Source organism: Acipenser ruthenus, chromosome 7 (assembly GCF_902713425.1).
Source record: "Acipenser ruthenus chromosome 7, fAciRut3.2 maternal haplotype, whole genome shotgun sequence".
In the NCBI taxonomy this organism is placed as follows: Eukaryota; Metazoa; Chordata; class Actinopteri; order Acipenseriformes; family Acipenseridae; genus Acipenser; species Acipenser ruthenus.
The window spans coordinates 14,873,980-14,895,993 of NC_081195.1; the positions used below are offsets into that span (position 1 = coordinate 14,873,980).

At 38.1% G+C, this 22,014-nt stretch overlaps 1 protein-coding gene across 3 annotated transcripts in view; it reads left to right on the forward strand.

Moving 5' to 3' along the window:
- LOC117415306 (renalase-like) overlaps window positions 1-21,332 on the forward strand; it is a 69,075-nt gene extending 47,743 nt beyond the window's left edge. For all 3 annotated transcript variants that reach the window (XM_034025459.3, XM_034025460.3, XM_059026438.1), the window contains exons 5-7: window positions 10,405-10,578; window positions 15,795-15,970; window positions 19,942-21,332. In XM_034025459.3, the coding sequence (XP_033881350.2) occupies window positions 10,405-10,578; window positions 15,795-15,970; window positions 19,942-20,094 (503 nt within the window). In that variant the 3' untranslated portion in view covers window positions 20,095-21,332. The remainder of the gene's footprint in view (window positions 1-10,404; window positions 10,579-15,794; window positions 15,971-19,941) is intronic.
- Window positions 21,333-22,014: the final 682 nt, after the last annotated feature.

A 22,014-nucleotide genomic window follows, 5' to 3' on the forward strand; every position in this document is an offset into this window, starting at 1 on the left:
CTGTATTAACCCTTACTCCTCAAAAACTCCTGTAGTATTGCAATACTTAGGGAACCGTGCATGATACATCTTCAGCCAACACAATTGTTAAAAAAAATGTTCAGCAATTATCAGGAGGAAATTGGATGTTCGTGCAGAACCATTTGAATTCCAGGGTAATAAACCAATTAAATAAGCTGGCTGGCAAGGCCATTGAAGCAAATATTATAAAGGGTTTATAGAGAATTTTACTGGAGTAAGAGAGGGTAGGGAGATGTAGTGAAACAACCAAAAAGATAAAGGCTTTCTGTTAAAAATTCATTATTAGGAAGTGAAACTCTTTCTGTACCGTGTCCGAATTTGAATAAACCAAACTGAAAATGAGACTGAATTATTACTAAAAGACCTTTGTTTCACGTTACTCCAGAGGAATAATTTGACAGAAAGTCTTTGTTGGTTGATATTCCAAATATATTAATATCTGTATTTTTACTTGTGATCAATGTGTTACAAATTTCACATTTCCTTTTTTCATTATCATATATTCATGCCAAACCTAACAATTTCAATTTAGAAAAGCAACCATAGATTGAGGATTGCTATATAAAGCATTCTGAGCAGCTATTGTTGCTTTGGTAATTACCCGGCAACATACAGCATTGAGTGTGCTCTTTGATGCATAGTCTCCGGGACACATCAAACACAGCGCAATCAATCCCCAGGTCTAAAGCATCTGTGAATTCATCTGTTTGCAAAAACACTGCATTCGGTTTCACGAGGAGCTGGGATTAAAGCTTCCATAATTCTGTTCTATTTTATTCTAAAATGTTAGGCCTTCTTCCTTAGTTTAGCCTGCTTACAGGCGCTGTTGTCTTTCCAGATTGCTTATATTGTCTACAGGTAGTTTCAGCTGCACTTATAATAACACTCTCCCCTCACAAAGCCGCCTTCTTACTGCTGCTACATGCAGCAAAATGAGGTTGACTGTCATATGCACTGGTGTTATATTGCTCAATGAGCCACAGAGTAGGGTAACACAGGCAAAAGGACAGAGCATGATCAAGAACTGTTACTTTTATTGCTCTATCTGTGTTAATCTATTTAAAAAGTGCTGACTATTATTTAAGAACATGCTTAAAAATGATGGGCCAGTTCTTAACAGATCAGAGCTTGATAGAGTGAAAGGTAAATGTGGCAGAACTGGGTCATATGTGCTCCTGTTCTGCCTCTTCCAGCAGGTGTTGCTACTAAGCAGCTCTTACAATATGGCAAATTGGCCATAAATGCCAATATTTTATCAAGCGGGTTACTGCCTCTGATGATTAAAGCAAGCTCTGTCAGTGCTTGCAACATTTCACAAAACACTTGGCTGACACTCGACTCAAAGCTCTGGAGCCTGTGCCTGCAGTCAGAGCTGCAGCAAGGCCTCAGAAACCAGACTGGAAAATGTTAACCTTCTCATCTCGCATCTACAAGTGTGCCGCAACCGAAAGCTTTTTTTGTAGGTGTCAATTCTTTATTTTACATGTGGGCCCAAAAATGTCATGAGATTAAAAACTAATTTGCTTACCACAGTCTGCGACTGTGTGCTTACTTTGTAGTAGTAAATGTGAAGTGTGATAAAAGCATAGTGGCAGTTATCTATATTGGACCTGTAAGAAAAAATAGCCTACTGTTGTCTGTACACATTTCCTTTATCAGTTTGTATCTGTGAAACACTTGCAGTTTAATATCATTTGAAATAAAATAAAAAATTGTTATGAAAAAGAGAAAGTAGAGAAAACTATGACTTTCATCTTCCTAAAATGTAGCACATTTAATAATACAGTAATTCGTTGCGTATCTGACTGCGGTGGGACCAGAGTAAGGGCGGATATGTAAAAGGGCAGATAAATGAATCCTGTTTTAAATACCATTATACACAGCTGTAACAATTATTATATTCACACAATTATTGTTTTGAGATTCAGCTTTTATTAGGGAGCTCCCCTTAATCCCTTGTTTAGAAAGATACAGGGTGTTAATGCTGTGTGGATGTGGGCGTTCACTGCTGATTGACAGGCAAGCGATCGAGATGGAGGTTGAAGCTGATACACCCCGCAGGCGAACAGGATTTATTTACATATCAACACACTGAACAGCTCACATGACACTACCAGCAATGGTTGCGCATGGATCACATACAACACAGTGTACGAAAACTTTGGTAGGATCTACAATCTCTGAACTAATCTTCTTTGTTCAATAATTAACTAACATTGCTGAAGAGATTGATCATGGTGGATAAGTGACGAGCGGCTACACGACGGATTACTGTACAGACTTTAGCATGACTTGGCACATTGATTGTTTTGACAATATTTAGCAGGGTAGTAGATGCTCTATTTTGAAGAGTCAGTGTTGAGTGTTGAAATTACAAACAGACCACTGCACCTAGAGTAGGTCAATACACCTGTTCTCCTTCAGTGCAATTTGGTCAACAGGGTGAACTGATCCTCGACTTAATGTTTCAGTCTGTGGCAGCTGCGTAGGACCCTACACATGATGTAGTATTTATACATGTTATGCACAATTATTAGATTATTATTAATACATTCAATACAAATGCATCCCACTTAACTACTTGCTCAATGCATACACTATTGAATGACGTGTTTTGCAGCCAACGACAAATATGCTATGGTGGTGAAACTACCTAATAAGTAAAACAGCAATAGTATTTAACACCCTGTAAATGCAATATTACTTGAATTCAGGATCCCTCCCTAAACCCACTTTGTTTTGGTTCTCAACTGTTTTCAAAAACACTATGCAAGCTTAAAACCCAAACACCCACCACTCAGAAAATAATGCCCATGTGATTTTGTTGTAGTATGTGAACTACTGTTTACCACCAAACTCATTTGAATTTACTTGTGGCCAGATATAAACCATGGCTATGCAAGTGAAAGACCAAAGGACAGTATGGGCATTTAGGACAGCATGGATTTGACGGGATGCCAGAAATCAATGCTGTGCAAGGTGTTTAAATTGTTCTGGAGGGAAACATGCACATTCCTCAATTACTTCCTGCAATGAAGTTCAGGATGGAAATCTGCTTTTAAAATGTGGAACATCACAATTTCTGCAGTCTTGGATATAGAAACACCTGTCAACCAAGCCTCCGCTATCAGCCCTCTATCAAAGTCTGTGAACATAGCTACTGAAATTGACTTGCAACAGTGTAGCTGCAGCTTTATATGTCAGAATACAAATTAGGGATAACAAATCAACTAGTCCCGAGGTGTTTCTAATTTGTTCCCAATTCAAATCTGTATCTAAAGGTTATGTTAGGTTACTTGTAGATGGACAACTGTACCCTGTGGTAGATAAGTGTGGAAACTGTCCCCTTCTTTAGCAAACAGCACAGTGTCAGCCAACAAGCCCATGGCTCCGATCTTGTGCTCTTGTATGATTTTATTGTAGCCGAGAGCCTGAACAGGAAGACATATGGGATTAGTGAGGAAATAAAATTGATTTAAAGGCAGCAAGTCATGTTAAGGAAGTGAAAGTCATTTTGCAGCCAGCGTAGTAAAGAATTACCAGGCTTCACAGTAAATATTAAAATGTATATTTTGGTAGTGGAATGCAGAGTTAAATTAAAAACTTGTTTAAGAGGAAGTGAAGTAAAACGCTTAATGCTAAATTCCACTTCATATAAACCAGTGTTAGGTGGGTAAAAGCAAACATGTCGTGTATTTTATGTGTCAATGAATGGACATTTAACACAGTTGCATTTTGTTAACATAGTGTTGCATGAGGAAAACTGTAAATGTCTACTTGCAGACTTGCAAAAAACAGACACAAGTTTGTAAATGTGGTCTGTGGCTCTGCAGTAACATTCCGAGAAGAGTACTGTCAGTTGTAACCACCAAGTTCATATAGCAATATGTAACTAAATAATATTGTATGCAAACCCTGCTAAATACTGTTAAAAATCTACCTTTTGAATAAGGCTCTTGAAAAAAATCTCTCTTTAGAATACCATTGTTATTTTTCATACACAAGTTTGATGAAGTACTTGGTTTCCTCTCCCTGTTCACTTCCTATGCTACAGGAAATTGCACCCCACCTGATCCAACATTGATTCCTATGTGCAGAATAGAATGTTAGTATAAGAGGTAGTTGGAGACCTATTACCAGTAATACAGGAAGTCTTATACTGTTGGGACAAGAAAGCTATATGCTATAATGTGTTTCACCTAGGTGGAAATAAAGTCTTGAAAATTAACAGATTAACAGCAAAACAATAAGAAACTTGTGGGGCAACAACTTAATATATGCACAGATGGAGGGTAACGCATTGCTGTAATCTGATTAAATTTTTCACTAACTTGTAAAACTAAGGGTAACTAAATGTGATAATGAATTACATTTTATAACATAATTACTGTTGGTTACATAAAAAACAGACTACAGCTAATGCATAACATGGACATCAGAAAGTGTTTCAACTGTCCAAGTCAAATGTATCCCATCACATGAACACACTTGTTATATGATTTTGCTAGAACATGTCTTCGAGGAGGGAACGTGGGAGTTTGACAGCTGGATCTTCAAAAAATATTTCGAGCTGCAGTCTGACCAAACCGCAAAAAAAAAAAAAATCTCTGAAAAATGTAAACTGTCTGAGAAGTAACTTTGTCAATAACTTGTAACTGTAATGGATTACTTGTTAAAAGTAACTTTCCCAACACTGAACTCGGCAAAAGTATTCTTTTAAATCCATGTCTAAGCCCAACAGCATCTGACCCAAGTTGTTCTGGTGATTGTTTGAACTGCGTTTTGCCATTAGACAGGAGTATTTATACCTTTCTGGTCTGAGGTCATAAAATCCAAGACCCAGAAAACAGGAAGTGCAACAGGCCGACTGTGTAAACCCTTCCAATATAAAACTGACAGTAACTATTAAATCATGTTCAATGGAAACAGTGGTTTTATCAACACAATACAGATTAATGTCAGCATGATATGGGATTTTATTTCTGTGTGTGTTTTGATTCCATTATCAGTTGAATTATTTTTCAAATATTGTTAATGTTTACAGACCCTCCTCACAAGTGCTACTAGTTACAAGAAATTGACCATAATATTCTTTCCATTTTTCTTCTCCTTTTTTGTTTTTTAATGCAGTAGCTGGTAAATAATACACATTCCCCAGAAAAAAAAAAGGTTGACAAAAATTATTCTCAAAAAAAAAAAAAATGTTTGCATTTTAATTTTAGGATTATGGTTGTTATTATTATTATTATCATTATTATTATTGAAATATGCTGATAATGAGTGGAAAACCACCAAAAGGCAAAAAACTAAAGTATTTCTGTGAAAAAAAAATTACACTTTAAATGACCTAACTGGGGATCAAAAACACTGGGCACCATCCAGTTAAATATAATTGTAGTTAATATGTCCTGTTACTTATCCATCTTTCCCATAAAAAAAATTATAAAGATTAGCCATTTGGGGCATACATGAAGCAACCATTCTTAATCTTAACCATCTGTTTGCTTAGTTGTACCATAAGTGGGCAATTTTGGGAAAATCATTTGACCCAACAGCTCAGCTGATAGGGGCTTTGGATGTTAACCAGTGTCCTGTTTCAGCAAGCATTTGGAATGGTGTCTTTTAAATTTGTATTAAGCATGACAGAGTTGGTAAGGGACAGAGCCAGTGTATCTCCCAGTAGCATCTGTGGCCAGTTCCACACAGTCAAGGTGCACCCTGGCGAATGGATCTTAGTATTGCAGGCACACAGAGGGGAAATTGGTCAATACATTATTCAGTCTAGGAATATTCAAAGCAATGTACTGCAGTCCTGTTAAAAATGCATTGCTGCACAGAGCACAAAAGCAAGCCAAATGAAAGCTCGAGACCAAACCACAGCTGAATCTCTCTTTAACCTCCTGGGAGACTACGTTACTTCCTGTCTGCTGTTCTTTCAAAATAAAGTATAAGAAGATTGTGAGTTGATCTTCTTTATCATTATACTTATAACTAATTTTGTAATGGCAAGGATCTGTATGTTACTAAAAATATATTTTGGTACAAATTATTTTCAGTATGTATATACTATTTTACTTCATTAATACTCTTATGACAAAAAGCGTTTTATTAATTTAGTAGATTCACTGTAGAATTGTTGAATGGAAGAACCACACTTCATGTCTTGATGGTTTTTTTAAAATGTATTTTATGGTAAAACTTTATCACTCACAAATTGCTACAATACTTAATAAGTCTTATTTGGTTTTCTTCTTGATAGTTGTTTGAGGCAGAAAGTAAAAAAGGAAAAACATTGCCTGTAAAAAAATCAGCATAACTAGGATAGTACTGTCCTTCATTGAAAGGAATGATTTGAGCGATTTCCAGGGGAAGATGATAAACCAGACTGGTTACTGCTTAGTGTTTGGACCTTTAGTGTGGGCAAGGCCAGATTTACAGTGGCTCTCAAAAGTATTCACCCCCCTTGGACTTTTCCACATTTTGTTGTGTTACAACATGGAATCAAAATGGATTTAATCAGGAGTTTTTGCCACTGATCAACACAAAAAAAGTCCATAATGTCAAAGTGAAAAATAAAATCTACAAATTGTTCTAAATTAATTACAAATACAAAACAGAAAATAATTGATTGCATAAGTATTCACCCCCTTGAGTCAATATTTGGTAGAGGCACCTCTGGCAGCAATTACAGCCATGAGTCTATTTGGATGAGTCTCTACCAGCTTTGCACATCTGGACACTGCAATTTTTGCCCATTCTTCTTTGCAAAATTGCTCAAGCTCCGTCAAGTTGGATGGGGACCATTCTCAATTGGATTGAGGTCCGGGCTTTGACTGGGCCACTCCAGGACATTGACCTTTTTGTTTTTAAGCCACTCCAGTGTGGCTTTGGCTGTATGTTTGGGGTCATTGTCCTGCTGGAAGATGAATCTTCTCCCAAGTCCCAGGTCTGTTGCAGACTTCAGCAGGTTTTCCTCCAGGATTTCTCTGTACTTTGCTGCATCCATTTTGCCCACTATCTTCACAAGCTTTCCAGGCCCTGACGCAGAGAAGCATCCCCATAGCATGATGCTGCCACCACCATGCTTCACGGTAGGGATGGTGTTCTCAGGATGATGTGCGGTGTTAGGCTTGCGCCAAACATAGCGCTTAGCGTAGAGGCCAAAAAGCTCTATTTTGGTCTCATCAGACCATAGAATCTTCTTCCACTTGATCTCAGAGTCTCCCACATGCCTTCTGTCAAACTCTAGCCGAGATTTGATGTGAGTTTCTTTCAACAATGGCTTTCTTTTTGCCACTCTCCCATAAAGGCCAGTTTTGTGAAGCACCCGGACTATTGTTGCCATATGCACAGTGTCTCCCAGCTCAGCCGTGGAAGACTGTAACTCCTTTAGAGTTGCCATAGGTCTCTTGGTGGCCTCCCTGACTAGTGCTCTTCTCGCCCAGATACTCAGTTTTTGAGGACGGCCTGTTCTAGACAGATTCACAGTTGTGCCATATTCTCTCCATTTCTTAATAATGGACTTTACTGTGCTCCGGGGGATATTCAATGCCTTGGAAATGTTATTATATCCTACCCCTGATTGGTGCTTTTGAAGAACCTTATTCTGGATTTGCTTTGAATGTTCCTTCGTCTTCATGATGTAGTTTTTGTTAGGAAATGTACTAACCAACTGTGGGACCTCCCAGAGACAGGTGTATTTAACCTGAAATCATGTGAAACACCTTAATTGCACACAGGTGGACTCCATTCAACTCATCATGTGACTTCTAAAGACAATTGGTTGTACCAGAGCTTATTTAGGTGTGTCATAGTAAAGGGGGTGAATACTTATGCAATCAATTATTTTCTGTTTTGTATTTGTAATTAATTTAGAACAATTTGTAGATTTTATTTTTCACTTCGACATTATGGACTTTTTTTGTGTTGATCAGTGGCAAAAACTCCTAATTAAATCCATTTTGATTCCATGTTGTAACACAATAAAATGTGGAAAAGTCCAAGGGGGGTGAATACTTTTGAGAGCCACTGTAAGTCAAAGTGCTCTGTGCCACTTAGACACCATCAGGACCAGAATTATAGGTACTCTGTCATAGCTTGAAAAGTAAAGGAAACAGGGGTTGCCAAGATTGCTTGTCCTTAAATATACTCAACATATTGTGCCAATGGACCCTACACCATTGAGTAGTTTTACAACCGAGGCAAATTGAGACATGCAACATTACAAAGCCCAGGGGTTGGGTGAACATTGAATCGTCTTTAACAAAGCTGACAGTTGAACCCCCCACCAAGTGTAGCTTTTTATCCTAAAGGTTCATTTTACAACTGCAGTGCTGCTTACCAGTCTTCCTAGTCTCACAGACAATAGAAACATCTATAGAATGTATTCCTTGTATATAAAGAGTAGGCTACTCGTTGTTTTTTTTGGATCTTGTTGAAACAAAACCTTTCCTGTTGGAAGTTCCCAGATATCAGATTTGAAAACTATTTGATTAGGTCATGTGTGTGTTTCTGCTTTGTTTTACTTGAGGAAGGGACTTTGCCTTTAAACTGTAAATTGTGTTTAAATTCAGAGTGGTGAACTCCAACCACTTTACACTCAGGGGCCTAGAATCACTAAAGCAGGGCCAGCTTGGAACAGTGGAGACCAATAAACAGCAGATGTTACAGACAGGAAACAAGGGTTGCTGTTTTTTTTTTAAAGCACTCCAAAATCTGACAAATAAGAGGATGAATAGTGAAGACACCATTCAAGTGCAGGTGCTGTGTGAGTCTAAGTTTACATCACAGCCAAACCACATCTTTTTTAGAGGGTGGTCTTCAGGGGCCACTGTTGGAATGCAGTGGGCTTGGGACCAAGACCTAGGATCACAAGAACATTGAAGGCAACAAAACTTCTTTGGTGTGGTGGTTAATTTACTCTGATTTTTAACCCCATAAATCACATTTGGCTCCAAAAAGATACAGCACAAGACAATAGACAAGGTGAGCAATAGCCCTAGGGGTTTGCTGCCACAGGCCCAGGGCTCCTTCTCAGGGAGCCATCTGGAGTATTGGTGTCAGCGCACCATGGACATCTGGGTGCCTACTACCATTCAAACCAGCTACTGTCTGCAGTTGAAGCATGTTCCCCCTCCCTTTCGGGGCGTGAACACAACATCAGTCACAGACCCGCAAGACACTGCAGTGGTGTCTCAGGAGGTAGCAGCTCTGCTGCAAAAGCTGGCTATTCGTGTGGTACACCCCCTCCAGTTGGAGGAAGGGTTCTACACCAGGTACTTCCTAATGCCCAAGTGGGATGGTGGCCTTAGACCAGTGGTCCTCAAAGCTGTTCTTAAATTATGGATCGTGAACACATTTCTGGCGGGTCATAGCGTGAGAAAATAAATAAAGCTTTAAACACATTTTCCAACAAAAGCGTCACAGCAGTCTGTTGACAGTGCTGCTCACTTATGCTGTGCTTGTACATGCTCTGTTAATAAGCCGGGTAAGCACTGAATTTCGCCGACTGTTATTGAGAAAATTAATACATTTCAGTATTTTAGAATTTTAATTTTCTCTCTCTCTCTATTTTTTAATTTCACCAGACAAGGGAAACACCGTAGTAGATTTATTTACGAATCCACTTTCTCTGAATAATTGTACCGGAGATGAGCAATCTTTAAAAAAGAGTGTTGTTGACAAATTTGCCAAATTGAAACAAAGCGAGACGCTATCTGTCCTCTTTTATTTTAGTTTATTCATGGTTATATGTGTAAACATGCTATTTAAAAATATTTGCATTGCGTATTTTATATAAATTATTTAAAGAATAAGCACAGCACTCACAATTACTGCCTGAGACTTGGCCTTATCAGAGTGAGCCAAGAATAATTCCCACTAAAACTCTTTATATATATATATATATATATATATATATATCTGTATATGTCACAGGATAAGATAAGAACCTATGCAATAGTCAGCATGCCCGCTACAGCCAAGTAAGATCAATTTATGCCCGTGCCAAAATTACTTTCAAATTACCACTGCCTTAGACCAATCCTCGACCTCAAACAGGTCAACCTGTATCTGAGCCGAAGGAGGTTCAAAATGTTGACCATGAAGTAGCTGTTGCAGTCAATCAGGCCAAGCGACTGGTTCACCATGGTTGACCTCAAAGACGCCTATTTCCACATCCCCATTTTTCAAGGTCAGAAGTAGTTTGTGCATTTTTCAGCATCTGTCTGATTATTTCACTTCTTATCCCAAACTCTAGCTGAAGGGGCTAAGGCAGCATTTGCATGCTGAGTTTGAATGGGCTTACACTGCTGGCGGTATCCATTACATTCCAGGCAAGGTTGGTCCAGATAAAGTACTGATCTTTTAATGCTGTTTCCACAGTAATTGACAGGACTCAGAGGCAGAAGCTGGAAGCTGTGAGCTACTCCTCTCGCTACGCTCTGGGACTCTTCTATGAAGCTGGCACGGAGATTGATGGCCCCTGGGCAGCAAAGTACATTACCAATAATCCCTGCATACGCTTCATCTCCATCGATAATAAAAAGCGCAATTTAGGTCAGTGCTCCCACTATTTCTCTTAAACAGCGCAACAATAGATGGTGTAGATCATAGAAAATGCTGTTTAATTGAGTGTTGCCACCTTCTTTTCACTCTGCAGGCCCGCCATATAGCCAGCCCAGAGCTACAGCATCGGAGGACAATGCAGCTCTGGGCAGCTTACAGGCAAGCCCACATGCGCCCGGCCAGTCTACAGAGGTCGCTGGTGCGCAGTGAGCCAAGGACACCCTGGCCGACCTAAGCCCTCTCCCCCTGGGCGGAGCTTGCCCAACTGTGCGCCACCCCCTGGGAGCTCCCGTCCATGGTCGACAATGGAACAGCCTGGACTCGAACCAGCGACATCCAGGCTATAGGGCGCATCCTGCACTCCACACGGAGCGCCTTTACCGGATGAACCACTTGGGAGCTCCCCCTGATCTTTTATTTTAATCTATTTTTTTTTTTTATGTAGAGCACAGTGGATTATGTACATGTTACTTTAAGGAGATACAGCCAATAAGAGACTTTGACCCCATTATTTTATATATAAACAATAGGACTATATATTTCTGTCTTTGACAAGACGTGCACAGAGCCGAGCTGAGTGTTTAATGAAGAATTTCTTTCCACACATATATTTGGACATTCACATTCCAATCTGACTTTTCCCAATCGATTTGAATGGGTCAGCTAGTTCATGAATACATAAGCATAATTACACCGTGTGCAGATCGGGTGTTGAGCATGCAGTGGCACTCTGGCATGAACCCAACAATGAGCAGGGGACCATGTGGGTGAGAATCTGGCACACTGCCTCCACTCCATGTCATTAACAGACACCAAAATTGTAACAAACCAAAAATAGCATGTTTTTTTTTAACAAAAAGATGACTGTAGTTACAATACCTCATTTTTTTTCCATCATAGATGATGATGTGTTAATAGAATCAAAATCAAAATACCTTCACATTTGCTTTTATTTGCATGAATTTAAATTTTTGTAAAATATTTTTTTCCCCAGATCTTTTCTTTTTTTAAAACCTGATTTTAGTAATGTACTGTATATATTGTTTTAAAAACTGGTGTCTGGCATCTCAAGTTAAATGTATAAATTTACCTCCTGTGCCAAGTGAATAATAAAGTCTTAGAAGTACCCTTACGTTCCCTTACGTACACAGACGCAATGTCACTGCACTTTAAAATTTTAACTACAACAATGGCGGACACAATCGATGCGAGAGGTAATTTTTTTTTTACCAAAAAAGAACATGTGTGTTTACCTTGGGAAGACGATGAAATTAGAGCAGTTATTAATGTATGGTCGTAAAGTCCCATACAGGAACAATTGCTTGGAGCAACAAGAAAAGTGTTTGAAAAGATTGCGAAAATCCTGCTGGAGAAAGGACTGCAATACAGTACCGTGACAAAATAAAGAAATTAAAAATACAAAAAGGTTAAAGACGCCAACAACAAAAGTGGCAACTGTAGAAGTACTTTCAGGTACTTTGAGGCAATGGACAACATACTGGGACGCCATCCAGTACGCACTAAGACAGGCTTCTTTCAATCTCTATGTTTACAAAACAGACGCTACTGCAGCCACTAAATCCCAGAATTCCGAGTGTCCCAGAATGCCGTTTGACCTTTGATGTACCACAGTCACTTCCGGGGTCAGCTGCACCTAACGAAATTCCAGTGCACACGCAGGCAGCCATCTTTAGCTGTGGCACGGTCAGGCAGAGGTGCACTCAAGTGTGGCTATTGGAAACGGGGTATAAGATACCCCCACCCCCACTATCATTCACATAGGAAGGCAGCAGGATGAAAGAGGTGTTAAGTGACAATTTTAATGAATTGTGTATTACACAGCAAATCTTCACTAAAAATTTTGAGCCCATGCGGCTTGGAGCTAAATGCTAGTTATGTTTCCGAAGGTCGGCTGATGGCACACGCTTCCCAAGTCAGTGCAGGGGTGGTAGCAGTGGGCTGAGCCTAAATACAGTTGGGCATTTCAAATTGGGAAAAAAACAGGGTAAAAATGAATTGGCGACTACTAAATAAATAAATAAATAAATAAAAGATTAGAGTACATCCTGTCCCTTAATGGAAACAGTAACAACGGCTGGTTTAAATATGGGGAGGAGTAAAGTAGGTAAATGTCAGTTAATGCAAATCAGCTCTATTTATAAGTGACTTCCCTTTTAACCTTAGGCGTGCCAAACAGTTGTAAGAATGATATATATGTTGTACAGCTGACTGTACAGCTCAGATTGGCTGGACACACACACACACACACACACACACACACATATATATATATATATATATATATATATATATATATATATATATATATATATATATATATATATATATATATAATATTTTTTTTTTTTATTTTTTTTTTTAATTATATTTACTTATGTGAACTTACAGACTCATATATGGATATGCTTGAACAGCTTGGAGCAAATGTAATTGTCTTGTCTTGACCCACAGTAGAAACATTCTGCACAGAAAAGTGGGGACCTAATTAGCTCAAGACAGTGGTGCTGTGGATAAACTTGTAAAGAAGATGTGATCAGGCACTCTGTAAGATTGTTGCTAACACTATTAACACCTCCAGTGGTTCCCTTGTTTCCTTCAGAAATTTGACACCCAGCAATCTGGACCAACAGCATCCATTTTACACTATGCTTTGGTTAAACAGTTTATTTTGGGCCAGGCACCACCCTTTGTTGCACCAATAACAGCGGCCTGTAGGCTACCCTAGACCAACCTGTTGCAATATAGGAGCAGTGTGCTGGACTGATCTGTGACCATTAGACTTCTAGATAACTTCTAGAAATCTCTTTAAAACAAAGAATTTTAGGGAAAATCTTTTGTAGCAAAATGTTTGCTTTTATGGATGAGGAAAAAAAGTTACAAAAAATAGATGTCTACAGTTATTTATTTCAGCAATTTTTTGGCAAAATTCCAAAAATGCTAATTCAAAAGTATTCATACCCTTCGATGCTATCATAGTATTGTCTACAAGGTGCTAGAAATTTCAATATAATAATGCAGAACGTAATTTTAGAAAAGTCTAAAAAATGCTGGCTTGTAGGTGAGCATTCTTAGAGAGTATAAAAGGGTTAGTCATAGGATGATTGCTGTCATTACCAATAAGTCAATATAGAGCTATCTGAAGACCTTAGGCAGATTATTTATTGTCATCAAGTTGGAGAAGGATACAAGAAGATTTCCAAGCATTTGAGTATCCCAATTTCAACTACTGTTTCTATCATCAAGAAGTATAAGTCTCATGCTCCCTCGGTCTGGAAGAAAGAAGGCTCTTTCACCAAGAACAGAAGAATTTTGAGGAAGGTTAATAACAATCCAAGACTGACTACCAAAGATATCAAAGTGAATTGACTGCAAGTGGGACTGGGGTTTCCATTTTAACCATAGGTCGAGTATTGCATGGTGAAGGTCTCAATGGTTGCAGGCCAAGGAAAAAGCCACTCTAGGAAAACGTCACAAGGACAAAGTTTGCAAAACGGTATTTGAATGATAGATATAAGTTCTGGTCAATGGTTTTGTGGAGTGATGAAACAAAAATCGAGCTATTTGGTCACGCTGATAGTCGTTACGTTTGGAGAAAGTCTGGTGAGGCGTACAAAGAAAAGAACATCATACCTACTGTCGAGGATGGAGGTGGTAATGTCCTTCTATGGGGATGTTTTTCTTCTAATGCTACAGGAAATTTAGTTCCAATCCTCCGCTACAAAACTGGACATTCCAACATGACAACGATCTAAGCACACATCAAAATCTACTTCAGAATGGTTAAAGAAGAATAAAATCAAGGTTCTGGAATAGTCTGGTCAAAGTCCCGATCTAAATCCGATTGAGAATCTTTGGTATGAGTTGAAGAAGGCTGTGCACAAAGAGGTCCTTGGAATTTGAATGAACTGGAACAAATTTACATTGAAAAATTGTCAAAAGTCACTGAAGAATCATGCCAAAAGCTCATTGATAGATATCTTAATCATTTAAAAGAGTTTATTATTGCTAAAGGTGCCTCAACTAGCTATTAATTTAATTTTCTTTGTCAGGGTATGAATACTTTTCAATTAGCATTTTTTGAGTTTTTCAACTGTATATATATATATATATATATATATATATATATATATATATATATATATATATATATATATTAGTGACAATGTTCAGCTTTAAGTATGACCAATTTTGTTGTCTACCGTTTTTTAATTTGTGCCAGTTTATTGTTTTCTGGAAGATAATGCATTTTGATTGGCTGCGAGGGACTTAATAATCTATCATACATTTTAATGGCTCTCATTACAGACCACTTTGATTGTTAGAACAGATGCATGTACTGTACTGTTACAAGAGCTTATAAACACAACAGATTTACTTAAATCAAGCCAGCAATGTCCTAAATGAACAATAGTACATGCATTGACTGCACAAGGGTCTTCTGCAGTTCTGTACTTAATATGTGTAGCTTTATTAAGGAAGGGAAATTATTTTTGTGCATTATGTGTGTTTTGAACAGTTTAGAAAGATGTTTTGTAATGAAACAGATATTGGAAATGCTATTTTGTGTATTGGGAATAAGATTATTTTGGGACAAATACTGTTTTGGAAATGTTCAGTTCTGTCATTATCCCTCATAATGGAATTGCGTAACATTACTTAATGTTGCACATTTGTGTAATGCTATAAAAGTATTTAGTATGAGGAAAAATTTGTTTATAATTATATGTGTAGGTTCGGATTGTGTTTTGGTTTGGATAAACAGTATATCAATATATTGTGGTTTATTTTAAGGGATGACATAATAGAAATATATGTTTGTGAATTTTCAGGATTTATTTACATTCTCTTGTCTTGGGTTTTATAAGTTTACTGGAGAGCTTGTAGTAAATCTTGAACGTGTTCACTAGAAATTTGGCATTTAGCTCATTGTACTGCTTCACAGACCAGTAACAGAACATTGTATTATTATTAGTTATTATATTAGTATTTGTTGTACTGTTCAGTGAATAGATACCAGTATGTTTTATTTATTTCAAATTGAAATAATGTCAGAAGGAGCTAAAAAAATATATTATGGTTTAATGATTATTATTTCAGGACCTTTCAATAAAACTGTCTTTGTTAATGAAATAATCTGAGCCATTAATTAGCTCTTACATATTCTTTCCATTCTTTGACCCACACAGAGTCCACTGACGCAGGCCCTGCAGTGGTCATCCACACCAGCATGACTTTCGGACTAGAGCACTTGGAGGAGGGTAAAGAAAAAGTGGAGCCATTAATACTGGAGGAGTTGGCACGAGTTCTGCCTGGGCTGCCCAAGCCTGTGAGCACTGAATGCCAAAAATGGAGATATTCACAGGTAATTAAGAGTGCCGACATGGAACATCGCATTTGGAATGGCATGGTTTCAGCCAAACTGTGTCTTTACTGGGAGCAAATGGCAAAAATCGTTTCTTTTTACAATCCTGCCTACAAATAAAACAATCTAGGAATGGCTTTGAGTCTGATATCATTTGAAAAGATTTTTACTGCATTTCCTCAAAGTGCTTTGTAGAATATGTGCATCAGAACAGCAGACGCAGTAAACTTTCTATCTGTAGAGAAGGACCACTGTCTATACTGTCCAGTCTGAAGAATCACATGTATATGCTTTTCCTTTTGAAATACCCTGTATATAAAGAGGACTTCAGTATAAAGACCACTTTCAGGTCATCCCTTGAGCTGTACAAACATGCAGCTTGGTTGTTCATCAATCTCTTCAAATTATTCTTACAATTTACTGCCAATAAAGTACAGAGTGATTACACACCAGAGTCTGTATTATGGGACAGAGGTTAAAGAAGTGAGACAGGTGCCATCAGGACAAGGCTTTGTTTAACAAACAAAATGGTTACCATGCCATCCAAAACCTACAAATACCTCCACTGTTTGTTTTCAACACATGCTCCCTTGAGATACAGTAGGTATCGACCAAAACCTTTGGCAGCAAATGAATAATACAAACCAATACAAAAGACCTCAACACTTTAAAATGCAATACTGTACTTTTTTATTTTTATTTACACTGAGAATTACATTTGGTATATTTCAAATGACATGTTGGTGTTCTTTTTCTAAAATTAATTGTAGCTAACCAAATAATTCCATATATAGATTAGGCATTTAGCTCTTCCACGGGCTACCGGTGTATCAAATGTATAGCACACATTCATTTTCATTTTTAAACATGATATCTGGTACAACTTTATGCTTATTTTCATATTTTCAGTTTGCACTTCCACTTCCTGGGTCATTTCACCTCAGCAGTGTGTTCTGGGTCAGAGCTTGTTACTGGTTGAAATAGCTGATTGGTTATTGACAAGAAGCCAGTGAAGGAGTGGGGACAATTTCACTAGCCAGTGATCTTTTAAACTAGTGAGGTACCAGATACCATGTTTTAAAATGAAAATACATGTTTGCTATAGCATGTATTTCTTTCAAAACTGCACACTGAGATTTATATAATGAATGGATTTACATGGTGGAGAAATGTTATTGAGCTATTTTGTTAGCAACAATTACTTTAAGGGCTGGCTAATATGATATATAAGAAAATGTGGTAATTGTTATTAAGCAGTCAATGTTGGAAACCACACTTGATTATTAATGATTATTTTGTAAGTATTATTAACTCAGTCCTTTTAAATGTCTTTTTAATGTTGTTTTAAATTTCCATTTAGCCTGTATTAAAAAAGCATGTTCAGGAATTAAATGTTTATTTCACACATCCATAAATTCTGATGTAAAACTGCAAGAATCTAACCTTTCTGCCAATGCCTTTGTTTGTGTTATGAGTGACTTGTTAGCTTCAATCAAGGAGACAACCATAATTTGTCTTCTTGACCATTTTACTTCATGCATCATGTGCAGGAAAATGCATTCCAGTCCTGTGCATTTTACAAGCATGCCAGTGCTTTATGAATACGACCCTGATCCACTTTTCTTATTAGTATGAGGTTATGCGATCCAAGGCAGGGGGATTTGCTCAGAGCAGAGCAATGTCAGTGGCGCGTGTTGCCAGTTTGGCACCAGATGAAAGGTGTAGAAAAACTGTCTCCAAGTCCTGGGCCTAGAGGAGCATAGTAAAGGATGGGGAGAGAAGCAGATGTACTGGAAGAGCACAGACAATAAACACTTTGTTGTCAGAAGGTTAAGCAGGAAACAACCCAATCGAATCCACGATCAGTGCTGTTTGGAAGCTCAATGAACGATAAAAGAGAAGTACTGTCTTGGATGAGCCAGATATGTAAGTGTTTAGAGCCCCACCTGTGTAATGGTGCCTAGACACAAGGTGGAGGAGATAGGCCTTACTTTTGCCAAATCCAAGTAAGAGATGTGAGGCATACAGTAGTTTTGTGCTTTGAAAACACAGAGTTTACCATTTTAAAAGAGAGAGCGAAAAAATAAGTTTGGGAAATAATGATAACAGATCATCTTTAACCATGTCTTAAAAGCGTCAGGAAATGGATACTATTTCCTTACACTACTGAAATGTACCTTGATGTTTATCTGAACTCTGATAAAGTTGATGAAATGAAGTATGGACATCCATGGAATTTGTTTACTCAAAGTCATTACAGCACTGAGTTTTCCACTGCAGTCTTTTAAACATCAGTGTAAACTGTTGGCCGCGTATCTCATTAATATTCGAATGGCACGGGACCAAGTCATGAAGTTGGCCTGCTTTGTGCAGTTTTGCTTTTGACAGTGCAAGGGCACTGATCTCGCCAAGTCACTCTCCACATTCAAAGCACTGCTGCTAAAACAACCACAAGCCTTATGGATTTCAGGATGTATTTTGAGTACATATTCCAGTATTAATGCTAGACTCTTTCCCCCATTTTGACTGAAACTTCCAGGAATAAGCAAATGTTGCAGTGCATCAAAATGGCGATGTATGTTTTTCCATTTTTTTTATTTTTGAAAGGAATAAAACTATTTGTTTCTTTATAAATACAGATGCTTTATTTCCTTTCAGAAAATGTAGTACATCTGTGTTACAATAATGACATACAGTGTGGGTGGAATGTGAATCATTACAATAGATTCTTGTAAGTTAATTTACAAAAGGTTTAAAGGATCTGGAATATCCTTATATTTATAAAAACAGAACTCTATTTAGCTGAATGTCCTTGTAACACATGTGTGAGTACAGTTGTATATGCTTAGAAACTTCTTTTTTAATTCTTTTTAATTCAACACCCTCTGAAAGTCTGTAGATAACCCCAGTAAGGGGAATATTTGTATCATGGTATCATGTTGGGACCTCATACTTTGCTAAATTGTTTTTTTCTGTTATCTTTCTGAAGTTATTTTTGGTTTTAAGATTAATTTTCCTTCCTTTTATGAGCTTCAATACCATTTGCTTTGGTCCCCTATTCATTGTGCATAACTTCTCATCTCTAATAGATGTTCCTAATTTGAAAAGTCTATTGGTCCGCACCCAATTTACAATGTAAGAGAGTTTACTGATTGCAGGCAAAGGGTCGTGAGATACTGGGTTTGATTCCCAGATTGGCCTCTTCATATCAGTCTTAGGCCGAACCTTGACCCAATTAAAAGTAAAATGTATTTTTCAGATTTTATTTTAATTTCAAATGTATCTTTATTTGAGTAATATCTTTGACTGTGACTCTGGGGTTTGTCCGTGGTAGACAGCCAAGTGCCCATGCCGACATTAATCTGTCAGCTTTTTGGCCTTCAAGAACTGGACAGAATCCACATTTACAAACATGTAAACAGTCAGGGCCATTTGCTCCAATGCACACTGTGGTCACTGGACCTCTTATTTAGATTTCCGATTCTTTGTCTAAACAGCACAGACGGTCAGTTCGTTTTTGGGGCTGCAGTGATTACAGTGGGAAGAACACCGTTTAGTTTAAGTAAATCCAGTGTTTGTAAAGCAGTAGTTATTCATATAACTCCATCCTCAAGTTGCTGAGTGGACAAATCACTGAGTAAAAAACATTTTCTCAGATGTATTTATATTAATAAATAAATAAAAGTCTGGGCTCCAGAATGGCCTTAATGTGATCTTAATGGTCACATTAGGAGGAGTGGGTGTGTGCTAGCTACTTATTTACAAATCACCCAAAGCACAGTTATGGGTGATAAACCCCAGGACTTAATATTAAAGTATTGCTAACAGGTAGATATACTAGTGTGACTGTCTACTAAAGTCTGATATACCGCATTTATGAAGGAATTTAATATTTTACCTCCATGTTATCTGCATGAAAGTGCAGAGCTTTACTTTAACTTGAACTTTCTCCTGTTTTCTTTTCTGACAAGGTGACCCAAGCTGTGTCAGAGAGCCCGGGGCAGATGACTATTCATGCCAGACCCCTGCTGGTCTGTGGTGGAGATGGGTTCACACACTCCAACTTTGACGGCTGCACAGACTCCGCTTTGAAAATCCTGGATGTTTTTAAATCAAATCTCTGATTTTTTTACTACTTTGAGAGACAAACAGGAATTACTGCCTGTTACTACCACAGTTTTCTGATGTCTTCAGTTCAAACAGATCACATTTTCTATTTTAAATCTAATAAAAACATTAAATGTGAGTGCTTTGTAACACATACATCCTTTCTCCCAAATTAAACCATCACTGAACTTATTTGTGTTCTCAGCAGTGTATTTGAAGGCTCAACATTGATGGTGTCTCGTGGTGTTTTGAGCATTGCAAAAGCAACATGCGTTGCTATTTCCAAAACAAAAGACTGAATGTAACTTTGTTTCTCTCACAGAGTCGATACCAATACTACAGACTTTGCCAGTACTAAGTTGAGTTTTTTTTTTTTTTTTTTTAATTTTAGTTGCCAACTATTTTTATTATTTTCTCCCAGTTTGGAATGGTTTGGAATTATTTTTTAGGCTCAGCTCACCGCTACCACCCCTGCGCTGACTCGGGAGGATGAAGACGAACACACACTGTCCTCCGAAGCGTTTGCCGTCCGCCGACCGCTTTATTTCACACTGCGGACTCACCATGCAGCCACCCAAGAGCTACAGCGTTGGAGGACAACGCAGCTCTCGGGCAGCTTACAGGCAAGCCTGCAGGTGCCCGGCCAGACTACAGGGGTTGCTGGTGCGCAATGAGCCGAGGACACCCTGGCCGACCTAGCCCTCCCTCCCCCCGGGCGGCGCTCGGCCAATTGAGCGCCACCCCCTGGAAGCTCCCGTCCTCGGTCGGCAAAGGAATAGCCTGGACTCGAACTCGCAATGTCCAGACTATAGGGCACATCCTGCACTCCACGCGGAGCGCCTTTACTGGATGCGCCACTCGGGAGCCCATCTAAGTTAAGAGTTTTGACACACACTGTATAGTATACAGACACAGTTTGGAAATATCAAAGTTTGACCAAACTGTTTTCAGATTGATTTTCTTTTTATGAAATTATACCAGATGCTGTGGTAAATACATTTGTACAATTACATTGTATAATATTTGTAGGCTAACTTCAATTTTGTAAACATAATGCAATATGTCAAAAGTAATACAGATGCACCAATCAGTTTTATTTTATGTGTGTGTGGATTAGGGGGATAATTGTGTGTATGGTTATTTGGTTTTATGCCCCATATGTTTACAAATGTTAACCCCAGCCCCTAACCACCAACCATTTGAAACAGTTGTCCTTTCAGAACCAATAAACAATAAACCATTTTGTACAGATTAATACTGGTGTTAAAAAGAGACCAATGCACAGAATGGCAAAACAGACAGTTCCTGAGAAACCAGTTGATTTTCTTGACTTGACTAAGTCTATCTTGGTTTTGTGAAGTGAAAAATCATAATACACCACTATTGCCCTTACTGAGTCTCATGGTCATAGATCAGTCCAGCACACTGCTCCTATATTGCAACAGGTTGGTCCAGGGTAGCCTACAGGCCCCTGTTATAGGTGTAACAAAGGGTGGTGCCTGGCCTAAAATAAACTTTTTAACCAAAGCATAGTGTAAAATGGATGCTGTTGGTCCAGATTGCTGGGTGTCAAATTTCTGAAGGAAACAAGGGACCCACTGGAGGTGTTAATAGTGTTAGCAACAATCTTACAGAGTGCCTGATCACATCTTCTTTACAAGTTTATCCACAGCACCACTGTCTTGAGCTAATTAGGTCCCCACTTTTCTGTGCAGAATGTTTCTACTGTGGATCAAGACAAGACAATTACATTTGCTCCAAGCTGTTCAAGCATATCCATATATGAGTCTGTAAATTCACATAAGTAAATATAATTTTAAAAAAGTGTGTATATATATATATATATATATATATATATATATATATATATATATATATATATATATATACATAATCTCCTATAGGCATTAGGGCATCATTTGCATGCTATAAAATAA